This window comes from Oryctolagus cuniculus, chromosome 12 (genome assembly GCF_964237555.1).
Source record: "Oryctolagus cuniculus chromosome 12, mOryCun1.1, whole genome shotgun sequence".
Taxonomy (NCBI): Eukaryota; Metazoa; Chordata; class Mammalia; order Lagomorpha; family Leporidae; genus Oryctolagus; species Oryctolagus cuniculus.
The window spans coordinates 88,674,817-88,695,009 of record NC_091443.1 but is presented as its reverse complement, the minus strand read 5'-3'; the positions used below and the strand labels follow the sequence as shown (position 1 = coordinate 88,695,009).

The window sequence follows — 20,193 nt, the reverse complement described above, 5'->3', positions numbered from 1 at the left end:
GAGTTACAGAGAGGGATAACTTCCATGCGTTGATTTACTCCCCCAAATGGCCAGCGCAGTTGGAGTTGGGCCAGGCTGAAACCAGGAGCCAGGAACTCCATCCAGATTTCCCATATGGGTGGCAGGGGCTAAGTACCTGGGCCATCCTCCACTGTTTTCCCAGAAATGTTAGCAGGCAATTGGATTGGAAGTAGAGTAGCCCATCAAACTGGTGCTCTTATGGAATGCTAGCATCACAGGCCTACCCCACTGCACCATAATAACACCAGCCCCTTAAATAATTCTTAAAAACAGTATTGAGGCAATGAAGGTGGCATTAATTTTATTGGAATATAAGATTTATACATTGGCTTCCTTATCCAGATTTTTTTATTTATTTTATTTGAAGGGCAGAGTGACACAGTGAGAACAGAGAGCTCCCATCTACTAGTTCACTCCCCAGATGGCTTCAGTGATCCTTGGCTGGGGCTGAAGCAGAAAACTCAGTCCAGGGGCCAGCGCTGTGGCGCAGCAGGTTAGAGCCCTGGCCTGAAGGGCCGGCATCCCACATGGGCACCAGGTCTAGTCCCGGCTGCTCCTTTTCTGATCCAGATCTCTGCTGTGACCTGGGAAGGCAGTGGAAGATGGCCTAAGTCCTTGGACCCCTATACCCACGTGGGAGACCTGGAAAAAGCTCCTGGCTCCTGGCTTCGGATTGGCGCAGCTCCAGCCATTGCAGCCATCTGGGGAGTAAACCAGTGGATTGAAGACCTCTCTCCCTGTCTCTACCTCTCTTTGTAACTCTGTATTTCAAATAAATAAAATCTTTAAAAAAAAAAAAAAAAAAAAGAAAAGAAAAGAAAACTCAGTCCTGCTTTCCTCTGTGGGTGGCAGCAACCCAACTGCTTGAACCATCACTGTGCCTCCCAGGTTGTGCATTAGCAGGAAGCTGGAATAGGGAGTAGAGTTGGGACTCGAACCCAGGCACTCAGTCTGGGATGTGGACATCCCAATAAGCATCTTAACTGCTAGGCCAGATGTCTACCCCTGTACATAAGTTTTTTCTAACTATTATAAAAATTGACAACATTAAAAATATTTGCATAATTCTCTCCTTTTTGTTACTACATTTTAAAAGTACACATGACTTTTGATTATAGTGTAAATGTGAGCTCTGTTGACAGAAACTTTAAAAATTGTTACTAATAAAATATGAAGGCTTCTGTCTCTGCAGATGACATTATTTTGGCCTGTCTCCTTTTATGTCTGCTTTTAAGATTAATAACTGTAACTTGATTGTATTGAAATATAATGTTCGTTGTTACTCTTCTATGGCTCTTTATCATGCAAATGAGTTTAATCTGTTATAGTAGTCATCCTTAGACATTACTTCTTTTTTTTTTTTTTAAGATTTATTTATTTGAAAGTCAGAGTTACACAGAGAGAGGAAATACAGAGAGAGAGAGAGGGTTCTTCCATCTGATAGTTCACTCCTCAATTGGTGCAGCAGCCAGAATTGCATTGATCCGAAGCCAAGAGCCAGGAACTTTTTCCAGGTCTCCCGCACAGGCGCAAGGACCCAAGGACTTGGGCCATCTTCTACTGTTTTACCAGGCCACAGCAGAGAGTTGAATTGGAAGTGGAGCAGCTGGGACTTGAACCAGCGCCCACATGGGATGCCAGTGCTTCAGGCCAGGGCCTCAACCCACTGCACCACAGCGCCAGCCCCAGGCATTACTTTTTAAAATTAAACAAAGTTTTATTTTTAATTATGACTTTTTCTAAAGTTAACTTAAAACAGTTCAGAACCAGTAAAAGCATGAGTTTCATCAAAATCATCTTCAAATTTTTCTGATTTTAATTTTTTATGGAAAGGTACCTCAAAGTTTGATTAGAAAAAAGCACAAACTCAAAATTATAACAGACATTAAATACCTAATGATACTAAATGCAATTTCTTTATATAGTGCTTCCAAAGTGTATTGAACTGTTTCATGTATAGGCCCATATAATCATAACAACCTTGTGTTTTACAAATCTGGAAACATGAGATCCAAACTAAAAGGTTAAGTGACTTACTTAAAATCCTGTCTCCTAAATAGAATGCTAGGATTCAGAACCTTATCTTTAGATGCTAATATAGAGAAAACAATTTGCTAAAAATCATACAGAGGCTATTCAACAAAAGCAGAATTATTACATTGATGTATCTTGCTTTTCTTAATAATAGCTTTTTTTCTTTCATGTATTTGTCTTCATGTGCAATTCAGCTAATTATTCAGTTGGATTTTCAGAAAACTTAATTACCAATAAACTTAAGGAACCCCAATTTTTGGATAAAATCATTTAGATAATCATCTCCAATTATTTGTATGTGAATGTTCTGAATTCAGGTCTGAATTCTCTGCAAATTTCTTATCTGCATTGCTTATTGAAACTCAGACTTTCACTTAGAGAGGTAATGGACTTGAAAAAAAAATGTCTACAGGGCCGGCGCCGTGGCTCACTTGGTTAATCCTCTGCCTGCGGTGCTGGCATCCCATGTGGGCACTGGGTTCTGGTCCCAGTTGCTCCTCTTCCAGTCCAGCTCTCTTCTTTGGCCCAGGAGGGCAGTGGAGGATGGCCCAAGTGCTTGGGCCCCTGCACCCACATGGGAGACCAGGAAGAAGCACCTGGCTCCTGGCTTCGGATCAGCGCAACGCCAGCCATAGTGGCCATTTGGGGAGTGAACCAATGGAAGGATGACCTTTGTCTCTCTCTCTCTCTCACTGTCTATAACTCTGCCTGTCAAATAAAAAGAATGTCTGCTTGTCTGTGTTTGGAAGCCCACAGAGTAGTGTGAATATACATAATTCTTTTGACTACAGTATGGAGCAAAAAATAAATTATTTTGATATCTTCTCTTTCTTACATTACTGGAGATGGGAAAGGGTAGGTAACAAAATAATACTTTTCATTAGAGTGATCCAGGAAAATTTCTGAGTAAATCCGAACTCCTAGTATGTAGCTATAAATTCAAGTTGCTCTCACTAAAGAAGTTTATGATAAACAAATAGGGATTTGTTTCTTTCTTTTTGCTTTTCTAGGTGGCCAGTCTTATCTGGGATATGATTCATTGTCTAAGGATGAAGTTAGAAGAGGGGATATAGCTACTGAGGACATTCCAGAAGAAAAAGATAAAAAAGGGAGTGATTCTGGTTCCTGTAGGTATTGTTTGAAAATGTATAAAATTGTGACTTTATATTAATAGAAAAATACATATAACTTTAACTGCATAAGTGCTAGTATTACTTCACATTTTTCTTTTATAACTTCTTTTCTTCCCATTGCAAAGCCTCTCTGCCACCTAATACTTATTTTCATAAAAATGCTTCTTGTATGATGTTTATAGTCTCAGTGGCAAAACACTCTCCAATCAATACTGTTAAAATGAAAGCTATATAACACGCAGAATATTCTTATTAAAGTGCAAACTTGTTTTTGTTGAAATAGTGACTCTTTTCTGAGGCTTAATAATTTTCATTTAAAGTTTGTTTATGGACCTGTATTTGCTCCTTTCCTTCCCCCACTGGAAATGCTCTTTCACAACCAAGAGAAATTTTAAAGTTTGTTCATGAACTTCATACATGATCAGTACTCAGTAATTTCATCTTCATTTTGAGGCCTGAACTACTTAATTGTGACTCAAAAATAGATACAGAGGTATTTAATATTATATTCTTATAGCCTATTTATGGGTAGAAATTTTAGAACTAAAAGCTACTTCTCTTTGTTCCTCGTACAATATAGATTGCATTTAATTGACATTTTCATTTCTATCTGTATAGTGTCAGAGAGCGAGAGTACAAAAGGAAGTGTTGATTGTCTTCCTAAGCTCAATTTTCAAAGTTCTTCCAGTATTGTTCGCCTCAGTGGTACAGGTGACAACAGTGCTCATAAAATACCAGGAGAAAACACAGGTAAGTTGAATAGCATCCATCTGTTATGTGCAGGATAGACTGTGTGATTAAGGAATAGTTTTTTTCTAAAAGTCTTAATCATCCATTTTTTAAATGTATTTATGCAGCCTCTCATGGTATAGCTTAGTGACTTGAGAGCTATATTTAATGACACTTGGTTAAAGCTTTTATTATTACCACTGTGTAGGGGTAAACCTCCAACCTTCATACATTTTTTTTTTTTTTTTTTTTTTTTTGACAGGCAGAGTGGACAGTGAGAGAGAGAGACAGAGAGAAAGGTCTTCCTTTGCCGTTGGTTCACCCTCCAATGGCCGCCGCTGCAGCCGGCGCACCGCGCTGATCCTGGCAGGAGCCAGGAGCCAGGTGCTTTTCCTGGTCTCCCATGGGGTGCAGGGCCCAAGCACCTGGGCCATCCTCCACTGCACTCCCTGGCCATAGCAGAGAGCTGGCCTGGAAGAGGGGCAACCGGGACAGAATCCGGCGCCCCAACCGGGACTAGAACCCGGTGTGCCGGCGCCGCAAGGTGGAGGATTAGCCTATTGAGCCACGGCGCCGGCTCAACCTTCATACATTTTGAGTTTGAATTGTTGAATTAGGAAGTAGGAGCTGGAGAGGCGACAAGTCTGAGTATCATATACCTGGCCAAATTTTATTTTATTTTTTCTTTAAACTTTTATTTATTTTCATTTTATTTGAAAGGCAAAGATTTTCCATCTTCTAGTTCACTCTCCAAATGCCTACAATAGCTTGGGTACACCAGGCCCAAGCCAAGAGCCTGAATCCAGTCTGGGTCTCCCATGTGGATTGCAGAGCCCAAGTACTTGAGCCATCTTCTGCTGCCTCCCAGGTGTGCATTAGTAGGAAACTGGAATGGGAAACAGAGGTGGGCCTCAAACCCAGGAACTCACATATGGGACGCAGCAGTTCTAAGTAGTGTCTTATTTTTTTTTATTTTATTTTATTTATTTATTTATTTTTTGACAGGCAGAGTGGACAGTGAGAGAGAGAGACAGAGAGAAAGGTCTTCCTTTGCCGTTGGTTCACCCTCCAATGGCCGCCGCTGCAGCCGGCGCACCGCGCTGATCCTGGCAGGAGCCAGGAGCCAGGTGCTTTTCCTGGTCTCCCATGGGGTGCAGGGCCCAAGCACCTGGGCCATCCTCCACTGCACTCCCTGGCCACAGCAGAGGGCTGGCCTGGAAGAGGGGCAACCGGGACAGAATCCGGCGCCCCGACCGGGACTAGAACCCGGTGTGCCGGCGCCGCTAGGCGGAGGATTAGCCTAGTGAGCCGCGGCGCCGGCCCTAAGTAGTGTCTTAAATGTTATACCATCCACCTACCCTCCAGCCAAGTTTTACATGAAGGATATGATTCCTTGGTCTTCATATTATTCCTCTTTGTTCAAAAGCTAGTCTGAAAAAGCATAGTCCTTTAGACAATTTAGTTAGTAACACCCAATGTTTTTCTTTTTTAAAAGTGCTTTTAGGGGCCGATGCTGTGGCGCAATGGGTTAATGCCCTGGCCTGAAGCGCCGGCATTCCATATGGGCACTTCAGATTCATATTCAGAGCCTCTAGTCCCGGCTGCTCCACTTCCGATCCAGCTCTCTTCTGTGGCCTGGGAAAGCAGTGGAAGATGGCCCAAGGCCTTGGGCCCCTGCACCCGCATGGGAGACCCAGAGGAAGCCCCTGCCTCCTGGCTTCTGGCTTGGGATCGGCGCAGCTCTGGCTGTTGTGACCAATTGGGGAGTGGACCATCAGATGGAGGACTCCCCGCCCCCCATGTGTAACTCTGACTTTCAAAAAATAAAATGAATCTTTTAAAAGAAAGTGCTTTTATATATTATCTCTTTTTTAAAAGATTTATTTATTTGAAAGTCAGAGTTAACAGAGAAGGAGAGGCAGAGAGAGAGAGAGAGAGAGAGGTGTTCCATCTGCTGGTTCACTCCCCAATTAGCCCCAACAGTCGGAGCTGCGCCAATCCAAAGTCAGAAGCCAGGAGCCTCTTCAGGGTCTCCCACATGGTTTAGGGGCCCAAGGGTCATCTTCTGCTGCTTTCCCAGGCTATAACAGAGAGCTGAATTGGAAGTGGATCAGCCGGGACTTGAACCAGTGCCCATATGGGATGCAGGCAGTGGCTTTACCCACTGTGCCACAGTGTGCATAAATTATCTTGTGTTTGTTATTATAGTAATGCTTATATTAGTGAGAGAGGACTTTAGCACTATTTTAAAGATGAGAAAGCTAAGGCATAATTTGGTTTTTGGCAGGTAACAGAAATTATCAGTTGTTAGTGAAAAAGTGAGATTAGGATCTGGGATCACTTGATCTCATAAATTTTTCACCAGACTATTTTAGGGGAGTTAAATGGACCTAAGATGCAGAGCTTCTAGTGTTAAAAGCATGATTATGTAATTACCTTTTTTTTAATGGCATTAGCTGGATTTTATTACAATCCAAAAGACATTGAAGAATTTCTGCTCTCAAGGTGTTGTTGTACTGTTCATTTTTCCACAATATAAATATGCCTCTAGTTCAGAGGTAGGCAAACAGTGGCCCACAGACCGCATTTGGCCTGCACCCTGTGTTGCACTGGCAGGTATAAACCTGGAATCAGTAAGCAGTATATTGGGGCATTGTGGTATAGTGGGTAAAGCCATCACCTGCAATGCAGCATCCCATATGAGCACTGGTTCATGTCCCAGCTGCTCGACTTCTGATCCTCTTCCCTGCTAATGGCCTGAGAAAAGCAGCCGAAGGTGACCCAGTTGTTTGGGCCTCTGCCATCCACATGGGATACACAGATGAAGCTCCTGGCTTCTGGCTTCAGCCTGGCCTGGCACTGGCCATTGCGGCCATCTGGGAAGTGAACCAGTGAATGGGAAATCTCTCTCTCTTTCTCTCTCTCTGTCCCTCTGTCTGTTTCTGTCTTTTCCTCTGTGGCTCTGATTTTCAAATAAATAAATAAAACTTTAAAAAAAAAAAACAATATTATTAAAAGGTTAAAATCACTTAGCCACAAAGATAGTCATAAGAATTTGAAGATTTTAAAATAATCTTTATATATGGGTAATTTTAATATGGCTATCTTCAGCTTGGTGATTTGAGGTTTGGTTTTCATTTAAATATGCAGAAGACACAGAATATCATGGACATCTAGCAGAACCATGATTTTATAACCATTGTTATTTAATCAATTTAGTAGAATTAATGCAAGTTTATTATTATAAAATATAAATCCTAGTTGTTAGGTATTTTGAAAAGCAGAACATCCTAATGTCTAGAAGAATATTCTTTATTGTTAGACAAATCTAGATTTAAATACCAGTTCCATCTCTTAAGGGTATCTTTGGGCTAGATAATTGATCTTTCTGATCTTTTTTTTTCTTAACACATAATGATGTTGTCATGTTTACAGTAGCTAATATAATATCTTCATTACTAGAATTTTAAATACTTAAGATGATTTATATTTGCACATTACATTTTCATGAATAAAACATTTTTCTTGTTTTTCAGAAAGCACACGTGAACTGCTCTTAATATCATCTCTTGAGGATACAAATGAAACAGGAAACATTGAAAGTAGATGCTTCAGGAAAAGACATAAAAGTGACAATGATTCTAATTTGCAGCAGCAAATGGCCTGGGGAAATAGAAACCGTAATCTTAGTGGAGGGGTACTGATGGGATTTATGCTCAACAGAATTAATCAAAAAGCAAATCCTGGAGATATAGTTGAAAAATTAGGAGCTGATGCAAAAATTCTTTCAAATGTTATCTCAAGAAGCACAAGACCAAATAGTCTTGATATTGGAAAGCCACCTTTAAGATCAAAAAGAGACAGTCTAGAAAAGGAATCTAGTGATGATGATACACCTTTTGATGGTTCTAATTGCTTGGCTGATAAAGTGGATTCTCCTGTTATTTTTGATTTAGAAGACTTAGACAATGAAACAGATGGATCAAAAGTAGGATATGTTGCAACACAAAATTCCAAGAGAATTCAACGAATGAACAGCAACTTCTCAGCAAAACCTTCTGAAAAAACTGATGTTGCAACAGGATTTGATCCCCTCTCTCTTTTAGTTGCTGAGACTGAACAGCAGCAAAAAGAAGAGGAAGAGGAGGATGAAGATGATAGCAAAAGCATTTCGACACCATCTGCAAGGCGTGATTTAGCTGAAGAAATTGTGATGTATATGAATAACATGAGCAGTCCTTTGACAAGTCGAACACCAAGCATTGACTTACAAAGGGCTTGTGATGATAAATTAAACAATAAGAAAAGCCCAACCTTGGCCAAGGCTTGCAGAAGATCTAGCCTACCTCCCAATTCTCCTAGGCCAGTGAGACTCACCAAATCTAAAAGTTACACAAAAAGTGAGGAAAGACCAAGGGATAGACTGTGGTCTTCTCCAGCCTTCTCACCTACTTGCCCATTTAGAGAAGAATCTCAAGATACATTAACCCATTCATCACCCTCATTTAATTTAGATACGCTACTGGTACCTAAATTAGATGTTCTAAGGAATAGTATGTTCACTGCTGGAAAAGGAGTTGCAGAGAAAGCAAGCAAGTGGTATTCAAGATTCACCATGTATACCTCATCCTCTAAGGTAAGTGTTTCCTACTTTGACTTTGACAACACCTGCCACCACTACCAGAAGTTCCTTACTTGTGAAGATGTCTGTCTAAACCATTTTTTTTAAATACAGCTCTAAGAAAAGAACTCATGGAATGTATATGTTTTATAAGTACCAGAATTTGAACTGGAATAAAGGAGAGAAATTTCAGTTAGATTATATTTAAAGTTCAGATTTGAAACTGGAATAAGAAATACTGTTATGTGAAAGTACTTAAGAGTTTCAATATGTCCTTCAAAAAACAAACACTTTAAAAAATAGAGTATCCAGTATGCCTTCAAAATTGACCAGTCAGGCATAGTTTCTCCTCCTGTTTAGGGTAGAACAATTTATGATAGACCTGCATACATTCCAAAAACAAACATCTAGGTGAAATGCAGGAAGTTTGGGGTGTTTGAGGGAAATCCCACACAGGTCTCTAACTCTTGAGATATATATGCACGTGATAGATACAAGCCAACGCAGAAGAGATTTAAATAACTGAACTTAGAGTTAAACCAAGACAAGGGCAGGCATTTGGCCTGCTCTTGAGATTCTGCTTGAGACATCCATGTCCCATGTTGGCGTGCCTGAGTTTGAGTCCTTGTTCTGCTAATTCCAGCTTCCTACTGACACATACCCTGGGAGGCAACAGATAATGGCTCAGATAGTTGGTTTCTTGTCACCCATGTTAGAAACTGAATTGAGTTCCTGACTCCTGGCTTTGGCCTGACCCAGCTGCAAACTACAGCTGTTATAAATGTAACAGTGAACCACCAGATGAGAGATGACTCTGTCACTCTCTTTTCTCTCTCTCATTCTCCCTCTCCCTCCTTCTCTCCCTTTTCCCCCTCCATCCCTCCTTCCTTTCCCCCTCCCTTCATCTCTTGCTCTGTTCCATACCTTTCAAATAAATAAAACTGAAAAAGCAACACAAAAAGCAGTCTAAACTAAGTTGATTGCCTGCTAAAACAAAACATCAGTATTCCCCCAAAGAATTTTAACAGTAACCAGGCTGCCTGATATAATATTCACAATGTCCAAGATAAAATCCAAGATTATTTGATGTAATGGACCAGAAAAATATGATTAATTCTCAAGATATTCAAGATTCACCCCGAGGTATTCAAGACAACGCCAAGACAAACACAAATGTTGGAGTTACCATAAACTTTAAAGCAGCTACTATATAACTAAGTTCCCTGAGATAAAGGAAAACATACTTGAAATAAAATGAATTCTCAATAAGAAACAGAAACTATTGAAAACAAATTTTGTAACTGAAAAAATATACTATCTAGAACTCATTGGATGATTTCAATAACAGAGTGGAAATGACACCAAAAAAATTCAGTGGGCTTGAATATTGAGTAACAAAAACCCAATTTGAAGAACAGAAGAGAAAAGACTTACAAAAATGAACAGATCCTCAGGGCATGTAGAGCAATATCAAAAGGGATAAATAACATGCACATTATTGGAGTTCCAGAAGAATTGAAGAAAGTGATTGTGGCAGAAAAGATACTGGAACAATGAATGACTGAAAATGCTTGAATTTGATGAAAGAGATTTATAGATACAAAACTCAGAAAACTGCAGAAAGGACAAACTCGGAGAAAACCACATCTGCATACATTTATAAACAAAGTGATAGAAACCAAAACTCTCCATCTGCTAATAAGAAAATACTGGAAAAAAAAATCTTGAAAACAATTAAAGAAAAATTACTCATTATCTAGCTAGGACTAAAGATTTGGATGACCATGTGGTGTTCATCATCATCCATGGAGGAAAAATTTCACTAAAACAATACCCTTAACATATTAAAAATAGACACATGGGGCTGGGATGATGATGTAGCAGGAAAAGCTGCCATTTAAGAGGTCGGCATCCCATGTGGGGGCCGGTTCAAGTCCTGGCTGCTCCAGTTCCAATCCAGCTCCCTGGGAAAGCAGTGGAGAATGGCCCAAGTGCCTGAACTCCTGCACCAACGTGGGAGACCTGGAAGAAGCTCCTGGTTCCTGGCTTTAGCCTGGCCATTGTGGCTATTTGGGGAGTGAACCAGCAGATGGAAGATATTTGCCTTTCTGTCTATCTCTGTCTCTCTTTCTCACTCTCTCTCTCTCTCAATTCTTTCAAATAAATAAATAAATATTTAAGAAAACACCTGTCCACCCAGAATTCTATATCCAGTGAAAGCATTCTTCAAGGGGTGAAATAAAGAAAATGGATTCATAGACGGCAGATTTGCTCTATATGAACTCCCTGTATGAAATTCTTCACACTAAAGAAAAATGATACTGTGGACTAGAGAAACCTGGATCTTTAGAAGTGAAGAACAAAACAAATACCTGGCTAGTAGAAAAGGCTTTTTCTCTCTTTCTCTCTTTCTCTCTCTCTCTCTCTCTCTTTTTTTTTTTTTTTTTAACAGGCAGAGTGGACAGAGAGAGACAGAGAGAAAGGTCTTCCTTTTGCCGTTGGTTCACCCTCCAGTGGCCGCTGGCAGGAGCCAGGTGCTTCTCCTGGTCTCCCATGGGGTGCAGGGCCCAAGGACTTGGGCCATCCTCCCCTGCACTCCCTGGCCACAGCAGAGAGCTGGCCTGGAAGAGGGGTAACCGGGACAGAATTCGGCGCCCCGACCAGGACTAGAACCTGGTGTGCCGGCACCACTAGCCGGAGGATTAGCCTATTGAGCCATGGCACCGGCTTAGGAGAAAACTTTTAAGACCTTGAGTTACCCAAAGAATTCTCAGTATGATACCAAAAGATTAATCTGTAAAAGAAAATATACGTCAGAATTTAAAACTTTGTGCTCCAAAAAATACCAGTAAGAAAATGAAAAGGCAAGCCATATACTGAGGAAAAGCTATGTAAATTGCCAAGTCTGACAACCGACTCTTGCCCTATACACAATTGACTCATCCAATTCAAAAATTAAAAAAGAGACAGACAACCCAAGGAAGAGATGAGCAGAAGAGTCTCCAAAGGAGATGGAGCACATGAGAAAATGCTCTATATAATTAGTCATTAAGGGAGTGCAAATTGAAGCCATAAGATGCCATTTCACACCCACTACAGTGGTTAGAGTCTAAAAGACAATAACAAGTGTTGATGAAGATGTGGAGAAATGGTAACCTTTATACACAGCCGATGGGAATGTGAAATGGTACAGCCACCTTGGAAAGTAAGCCACTTTGGCATTTTCTTTTAAAAGTAAGCATAAATTTTTTAAATTGCTTCAACTTCTTCTTAAGTGCATATTTTCATTTTATTTGAAAGACAGAAAAATAGAGTTCTTCCATGCCTGATTCTCTCCCCAAATGCCCACAAAAGTTAGGGTTGGGCTACACTAAAGCCACAATCTGCCTCTCTCACGTGAGTGCAGGACCGAAGTCCTTGAAGCATGGAATTGGAAGCTGAGCTGCAGCTTGAACAGGCGTGCTCTAATATAGGATACGTACCCCAAACAGTGTCTTATCTCTGCCCAAATGCCCACCTCAAAAGGTCAGCATACATTTAATATGACCCAATAGTTTCCTTCTTAGGTATTTCACCCAAAGGTAATGAAAACATGGCCTACTTAGAGGTGTACATGTAGTTGTTCATAACATTCTTCATAATAGCCAAAAGGTGGGAACAGTCCAAGTGTTCATCAGCTGGGAAACAGGTCAGCAAAATGTGTTGTATTCATACAATGTAACATTAGTGATAAGAAGGAATTACTGATAAATGCTAAAATTAAAATTGGCAAATCTCAAAAACATGTTAAGTGAAAGAAGCCATATGCCAAAAACAAATCTTGTATGAATTCCATTGGTATAAAATGTCCTAAAAAGGCTCATCTTTACAGACAGTGTATTAGTGATTGCCCTGAGATTTGGAGGGACTGGGGATGTACAGATGAATTTTAGCAGACATGAGGCATTCATTGTGATGGTAGAAATGTTCTAAAACTAGTTAAATTTACTACAAAAATTATTGAATTGTATATCTAAAGTGATTGAATTTTATGGCATGTAAATTATATCTGAATAAGGTTTTTTAAAAAAGCATATTTTATGACTAGAGTGGGATTAAATTAAAAATCACTAATAATAAGTAAGATACCAAGAAAAAAACAAACACAGTTCTAAATAATTCATGAATCAAGGATAAAATCATAAAGTAAATTAGAGTGTTATTTGAATAGAATGACCAAAAATAGAGCACTTTAAAATTTGTGTGGTACAGCTAAGAGGGCATAGATATGAGCTTACAGCTTTAGAATGATTTTCCAGCATTAGAAGCTAGAAAAAAAAAAAATAGAAACAAAGTTTAAAGTAGAAGGAAGGCAAGAATAAAAAGAGTCAGTCAGTAAAACTGGAGAGAGAGAATCTAAGAAATTCAGTGAATCCAGAAGCCAGTAATTTTTAAAAAACACTAAAATTGACACATTCCTAGTTAGATTAATCCAGAAAACGAAAACACAAATTACTAATGTCAGAAAGACCCCACTTTGATGTTGCTGCTGCTTTCTCTAAATAGAATTAACAACTAAAGTAAACTGTTTTTAATGCCTAATTCTGAAAATATTAAGGGAACAACAAGCACAGTTTCTCCTACTACCTACTCAGAACATAGGTCATTTCTGTGATCCCAAAAATGTATGGGAATCGCAGGCAGCAGACTCCAGCCAGGCATCCTCTAATTCAGTACAAGTCTAGCACTACCTGGAGGCTGCATCACATTCCACAGGTTGAGGGCTGAGTCTCCAGACTGCCCACAGTCACTTCCGATACCAACCACAAGCCCCAGGTTATTCTGCCTGTGCTTCTGACCAGCCAGCTTTTAATGGGAGTTTGCACAATCCTTTTTTCAGGTTCAATTAATTTGCTCAAGGAAAATACATGTGTTGTTATAAAGAATTATAAGACGTATAGGATGAGCTCTATGAGAGGGGCACAGAGTTTCCATGCCTTCTCTGGGCCCACCCTCCAGGAACTTGCATGTGTCAGCTGTCAGAAGTTCTCCAAACCCTGTCCTTTTTGGGATTTATGGAGACTTCATTGCGTATATAAAGCATTGACAATCATGTAGAAATGTGATTGGACAAAAATGATATGATCTGCTGGGAGACTGAGAGGCCAGTCTTGGCAGCATTGCTTCCCCCCAGCTTTGGAGCAGAGTCCCCTCTGACATGGGAGTCTAGTGACCTGTCAGACAGTGTAGGTCACAGAATTCCTTGCTGAATAACTCCAAGATGGTAGGGCAGGATAAAATTCTAAAGTTTATCTGTACCAAGTTTGAGGGTGAGGCCAGTGCCGCGGCTCACTAGGCTAATCCTCCGCCTTGCAGCACCGGCACACCAGGTTCTAGTCCCGGTCGGGGCGCCGGATTCTGTCCCGGTTGCTCCTCTTCCAGTCCAGCTCTCTGCTGTGGCCAGGGAGTGCAGTGGAGGATCGCCCAAGTGCTCGGGCCCTGCACCTGCATGGGAGACCAGAAGCACCTGGCTCCTGGCTTTGGATCAGCATGGTGCGCCGGCTGCAGTGGCCACTGGGGGGTGAACCAACGGTAAAGGAAGACCTTTCTCTCTGTCTCTCTCTCTCACTGTCCACTCTGCCTGTCTAAATAAATAATTAGATAAATAAAATAAAAAATTTGAGGGTGAGACATTTTAGCCTTTTTTTTTTTTTAAGATTTTTTTGAAAGAGTGACGGAGAGACAGAAAAAGATCTGTTTGGTTCATTTGCCAAATGCTAGAAACAGCTGAAACTGAGCCAGGTTGAAGCCAAGAGCCTAGAACTCCATCCAGTCTCCTACTTTGGTGTCAGGGACCCAACTGCTTGTACCATCATCCGTGGCCTTCCAGACACATAACAGGAACCTGGATCAGCAGTGTAGTATCAGGCGTAGCACTGTGGCGTAACCCCAGCATCCCATGTAGGCACTGGTTCAAGACCTGGGTGTTCCACTTCTTAATCCAGCTCCCTGATAATGTTCCTGGGCAAGCAGCAGAAAATGGCCTAAATGCTTGGGCCCCTGCACCTGTGTGGGAGATCCAAGAGAAGTTCTGGGCTCCTGACTTCAAACTGGCACAGACCCAGCCCTGCGGCCATTTGAGTAGTGAACCAGTGGACAGATTCTCTCTCTTGTCTCTCCCCATCACTTTCTGTAACTGCATTTTCAAAAAAAGAAAAAGGGTGGAGAGGTGGAGTATCCAAGACTCAAAATGGCACTCTGATATGGGATTTGGGCATCACAGGCAGCAGCTTAAACTCCTGCATCACAGTGTTCATCCCATAAAAAGAGCCTTGAGGAGCAGAAGCAGCAGGCAAAAGGAGAGAAGAAGGTCAGAGAGAGGTTTTTTCACTTGAGGCCTAAAGGGCCCCAATATTATAACAAAAGACTGTATTTCACTTTTAATGCTTTGGAGCTGTTCAGAAATTAATAAGAGCTATATAAATTATAAACCAGGAACTGTGGAAACAAATATATATATATATATATATATATATGTCTGATATATATAATATATCAGACTGGTACAGAATTTAACCCATTAATGGCACTAAATGGTTATTACTATTACAGATAAAGAAATGTATATGCTCATATTTAAATTTTTATTTCTAAAGAATTGAATGTCTCCCAGTGTAAAGACATTTGTTTTTTAGTCTTCTCAAACCTACATAGTTTGGCTAGAAAAATTTAACTATTCTATTTACTCATTATAATTGTTTTTTAAAGAAGTAGCAAAAAGAGTTCTGGTTAAGGATGCTAAAATATACATCTGTCTTCCTTCCTCAAAGTCTCTTTTTTTGTTTGTTTTGTTTTGTTTTTGACAGGCAGAGTGGACTGTGAGAGAGAGAGAGACAGAGAGAAAGGTCTTCCTTAGAGAGAGACAGAGAGAAAGGTCTTCCTTTTGCCGTTGGTTCATCCTCCAATGGCCGCCGCGGCCGGCGCACCGCGCCTATCTGAAGGCAGGAGCCAGGTGCTTCTCCTGGTCTCCCATGGGGTGCAGGGTCCAAGCACTTGGGCCATCCTCCACTGCACTCCCGGGCCACAGCAGAGAGCTGGCCTGGAAGAGGGGCAACCGGGACAGAATCCGGCGCCCCGACCGGGACTAGAACCTGCTGTGCCGGCGCCGCAAGGCGGAGGATTAGCCTATTGAGCCGCGGCGCCGGCCCCCTCAAAGTCTCTTTAAACTGACTGAAAAATGAAAAAATAATAATAGATCCATTAGAGCAATGATATTAGAAAAGCATGGCATCAGTATATCCACACTTTCCAGATCTTTCTGAAAATTAGAAAGCAAATGAGATTGGATTAATAGAAATGCCTAGTTACTGAAAGCGTAGCCTCTAAAGTATTCACAAATTCAACTATCAAGATTAAAGCTGGTCTTAATGAAGCCCAAATGAGCAGACTGAAGCATAGTTAGGTAATTAAATGAAAAGACTACTTAAGGGTACAGTTAGGCTAGGTATTGTATTTCCTCTTATAGGAGTGGTTAGTTAAGAAATTGTCCCTAGAATAAAATGGGACACACAGCTCAAAAAAGACACAAAAACTGTCAGAGCTAAGGATGAAGGAGAAATTCCAAGGACAAGCACTGAGATGAGGGAGAAGCAAATCAGAGTTCAAGGTGATTTCAGAATTCCACAATCAGCTCAAAATCTGTGTGGGTTTTTGTTTTGTTTTAAAGAAAGCCGTACTCTACTATACTGAAATACCTATCAACCAACCCAAATGAAACCGTCCTTCCAAGGGCTGTTCCGTAAATTGTCTTCCTGTTTCTCAAGCATGCACTGTGAAGGGTGGCCTTTGGAGACATGCCTCTCAGTGAGCTCTGCCTGTGCATTTCAGCAGTGTGCTGGGTATGCTTATGCCAGAAGGCCAGGAAAAGACCTGAGAGATCAAAAGGATTAATAAAACCTAGTATTCACATAAGTGAGATTGTCTGCTACTACTGATAAAACTGGACCAGTGAGGTGGCAAGCAGCAAACAGTTTAAAAACAGCTTTCCTGGCCGGCGCCGCGGCTCACTAGGCTAATCCTCCGCCTTGCGGCGCCGGCACACCAGGTTCTAGTCCCCGTCGGAGTGCCGGATTCTGTCCCGGTTGCCCCTCTTCCAGGCCAGCTCTCTGCTGTGGCCAGGGAGTGCAGTGGGGGATGGCCCAGGTGCTTGGGCCCTGCACCCCACGGGAGACCAGGATAAGTACCTGGCTCCTGCCATCGGATCAGCACGGTGCGCCGGCTGCAGCGTGCCGGCCGCAGCGGCCATTGGAGGGTGAACCAACGGCAAAGGAAGACCTTTCTCTCTGTCTCTCTCTCTCACTGTCCACTCTGCCTGTCAAAATAAAAATAAAAATAAAACAGCTTTCCTGAATATCATAATAGCCGATTAGAAAAGAAAAATACCAACTAATTCATCATAACACAGTGTCTGAATGTAAAACTAATATCAAATGTGTACTACATGAATAAAACCATAATACTATACTGAAGGGTATAATTTATTGATATATTCAGTGTTGTGAAAAAAATGGTAAAATTGTAATTCGATGTATACTAATTAATGCAAAATAAGATAAATGGACCAGTGGAATAAAGTTCAGAAATGAAACTGTATGTGTACAGGAGTTCAGGATGTGAGAAGATAGTATTTCAAATCAGTGGGGGCAAAGAATCTGAAGTAAATGTGTTGGGATAATTAGCTGTTGATTGGGGGGAAGTTAAATTCATGTGTCACGTTTAAAAAATAAACCCTGGATAAATTAGAAACTAGGCTAAATTAGAAGAACACTAAAAGAAAATGACATTTTTATTATGTTGGAGTAAAGAAAATATGCAAGCCCTGAAACCCATAGAGGATGAAAAGATTTGAGTACATAACAGTGTTGAAGTCCTATGTAGTTAAAAATAACAGTAATTTACAATTAGAAAAAAAAATTGAGTTGTATAGTAGAATTGCAGGTTTCTAAAAATGTTTTTCATATGAAAATGTGTATTGGATTTTTACACATACTTTGAGTATAGCCATAAACATTTAATTTTAGTGTTCTTAAAATGATATTGTCTGAAATTAGATTATTATGGAAAAGAATAAAATTAAATTCTAATTGTATCATCTTACCAAGGTTTACAGGAAGAAAATTAATAGTAAATGAAGATTAAAAAGTCAACAGGTTTACCTTACTAATGTGTTAATAATACACACGGCTGGAACTAAAAATTTATTTCTTAAATATTGTTTTCCAGCATGTTTGTCCAAATTATTAGACCTTTGTAAAACTGGTTGGTTTTATTTATCCAGTAATTATGGTGTTAACTGATAATCTGTGTGGTTAGGTGATAAGTGTTTCCTCTGCCTTACAAGTGATTTTTTAAACAATTATAAATGTGAAGGAAATTAAGCTTATAATTATATCCTTAGGATCAAAGTTCTGACCGTACCAGTCTTTCTTCAGTGGGAGCCCAGGATTCTGAATCTACCTCTTTGACAGATGAAGAGGTCTGCCATGAGCTGGAAGGAGCCTCTTCCTCCCAAGAGAGCAGTGCCACGTCAGGGACCAAGGGGATTGACCTTAGCCGAACAAGTCTGGAAAGTTCTGCCTCCTTAGAAGGTTTGTCCAAACAGTTCTGTTCAATGCATTTGATTTATAGTATCTCTATTTTATTTCTTCATGATTTAATTTTGTGGAACATTTGCATGGCTTCAAAGGCAAAACCACAAAGCCAGGGTACTCTCAGCGAAGTCTGGCTTCTGTCCCTGCTTCTATCCTGCTTTTTCCCTGTCCCTAGAGGTAAGAACCATTTTTATTCATTTTCGGTTTATCCTTACATTATTGCTTTCTTTAAAAATATGGGTATTTATGTACTCATATTCTTATTACCTTTCTGTCTTCTTCCTCAAAAGGTAACTTACTGTAAATATTTTGTTGTCTAAAGATTTATTTATTTATTTATTTGAAAGGCAGAGTTAGAGAGAAGGAGAGACAGAGGTCTTCCATCTGATGGTTCACTTCCCAAGTGGCTACAATGGATGGGATTAAACCAGGCCAACAGTAGGAGTCAGGGGCTTCTTCCAGGTCTCCTATGTGGGTGGCAGAGGCCCAAGAACTCACACCATCTTCCACTGCTTTCCCAGGCACATTAGCAGGGAGCTGGATTGGAAGTAGAACAGCCAGGATTCAAACTGGCTCCCATGTGGGATTCCAGCACTTCCAGTGGCAGCCTAACTCACTGCACCACAGCACCAGCCCCTGTAAATATTTTCTCACACATTGTTTTTTTCACCTGATGATGTATACTGGGGGCCAGTGTTGGAGCAGTGGGTTTAGACATGGCTTGTGATGCCAGCCCAGTCCTTTCTGTTTTGGCCATCAGGGGAGTGAACCAGCAGAAGGAAATTGACTGACTCTCTCTCTCTCTTTCCCTTTCACCCTCTCTCCCTCTCTCTCTCACTCTCTCTGTTCTTCCCTCCCAGCCCCTCCTTCTCTCTGACACTCTCATATAGATAAATCTTTTTTTAAAAAGCTCACAATATATCCTGAAGATTATTCCATATCATCACAGAATGATTGATGACCCTCATTCATTTGTTTTTTTTTTTTTTTTAAAGATTTTATTTATTTGAGAGGCAGAGTTACAGTGAGAAGGAGAGACAGAGAGGTCTTCCTTCCATTGGTTCAATCCCTAGATGGCCGTAACAGCTGGAGCTGTGCTGATCCAAAGCCAGGAGTAAGGTGCTTCTTTCTGGTCTCCCATGTGGGTACAGGGGCCCGAGCCATCTTCTACTGCTTTCCAGGCCATAGGAGAGAGCTGGATTGGAAGAGGGGCAGCCCGGACTAGAACCAGTGCCCATATGGGATGCCAGCACCACAGGCAGAGAATTAACCTACTGTGCCACAGCGCCGGCCCAATACCCTCATTCGTTTGTTTTGTTGTTTTTTGGGTTTTTTTGTTTGTTTGTTTGTTTTTTGACAGGCAGAGTTAGAGAGAAAGGTCTTCCTTTTTCCATTGGTTCACCCCCCAAGTGGCTGCTATGGCCGGCACGCTGCGCTGATCCGAAGCCAGGAACCAGGTGCTTCCTCCTGGTCTCCCATGCAGGTGCAGGACCTAAGCACTTGGGCCATCCTCCACTGCCTTCCTGGGCCACAGCAGAGAGCTGGCCTGGAAGAGGAGCAACCAGGACAGAATCCGGCGCCCCAACCGGGACTAGAACCCGGGGTGCCCGCGGTGCCGGCCCATTAGTTCGTTTTAAAGGTTTTTTTATGTATATGTTTGTTTATATAAATATATATGTATTTATTAAAGAATTTTTTGTTTTAAAGCTTTATGTATATATTTATATAAATGATTATTTTATTTATGCATATATTTATTTATATAAAGTCAGAGTTACAAAGAGAGAGATCTTCCATCTACTAGTTCACTCTCCAAATGGCCACAATGGCCAGGACTGGTGTGGGCCAAAGCCACAAGTCAAGAGCTGCTTCCACGTCTCCCACATGCGTGGCAGGGGCCCAGATACTTGGGCCATCTTCTGCTGCTTTTCCCAGGCCATTAGTGGGGAGCTGGATTGGAAGTGGAGCAGCCTTGATATGAACTGGCACCCTTATGGGATGCTGGCATTACAGGCAGCAGCTTAAC

The 20,193-nt window shown here is 41.1% G+C and overlaps 1 protein-coding gene across 9 annotated transcripts in view; it reads left to right on the top strand.

Annotated features, from left to right (window-relative positions):
- Positions 1-20,193, top strand: part of DENND4A (DENN domain containing 4A) — a 131,002-nt gene that overhangs the window by 90,862 nt on the left and 19,947 nt on the right. For all 9 annotated transcript variants that reach the window (XR_011380939.1, XM_008268877.4, XM_051821822.2 and 6 more), the window contains 4 exons: positions 3,066-3,182; positions 3,807-3,938; positions 7,454-8,553; positions 17,975-18,164. Coding sequence is in view for 8 of the 9 variants with exons in the window: in XM_008268877.4 (XP_008267099.2) it covers positions 3,066-3,182; positions 3,807-3,938; positions 7,454-8,553; positions 17,975-18,164 (1,539 nt within the window). In the remaining variant the exon portion in view is untranslated. The remainder of the gene's footprint in view (positions 1-3,065; positions 3,183-3,806; positions 3,939-7,453; positions 8,554-17,974; positions 18,165-20,193) is intronic.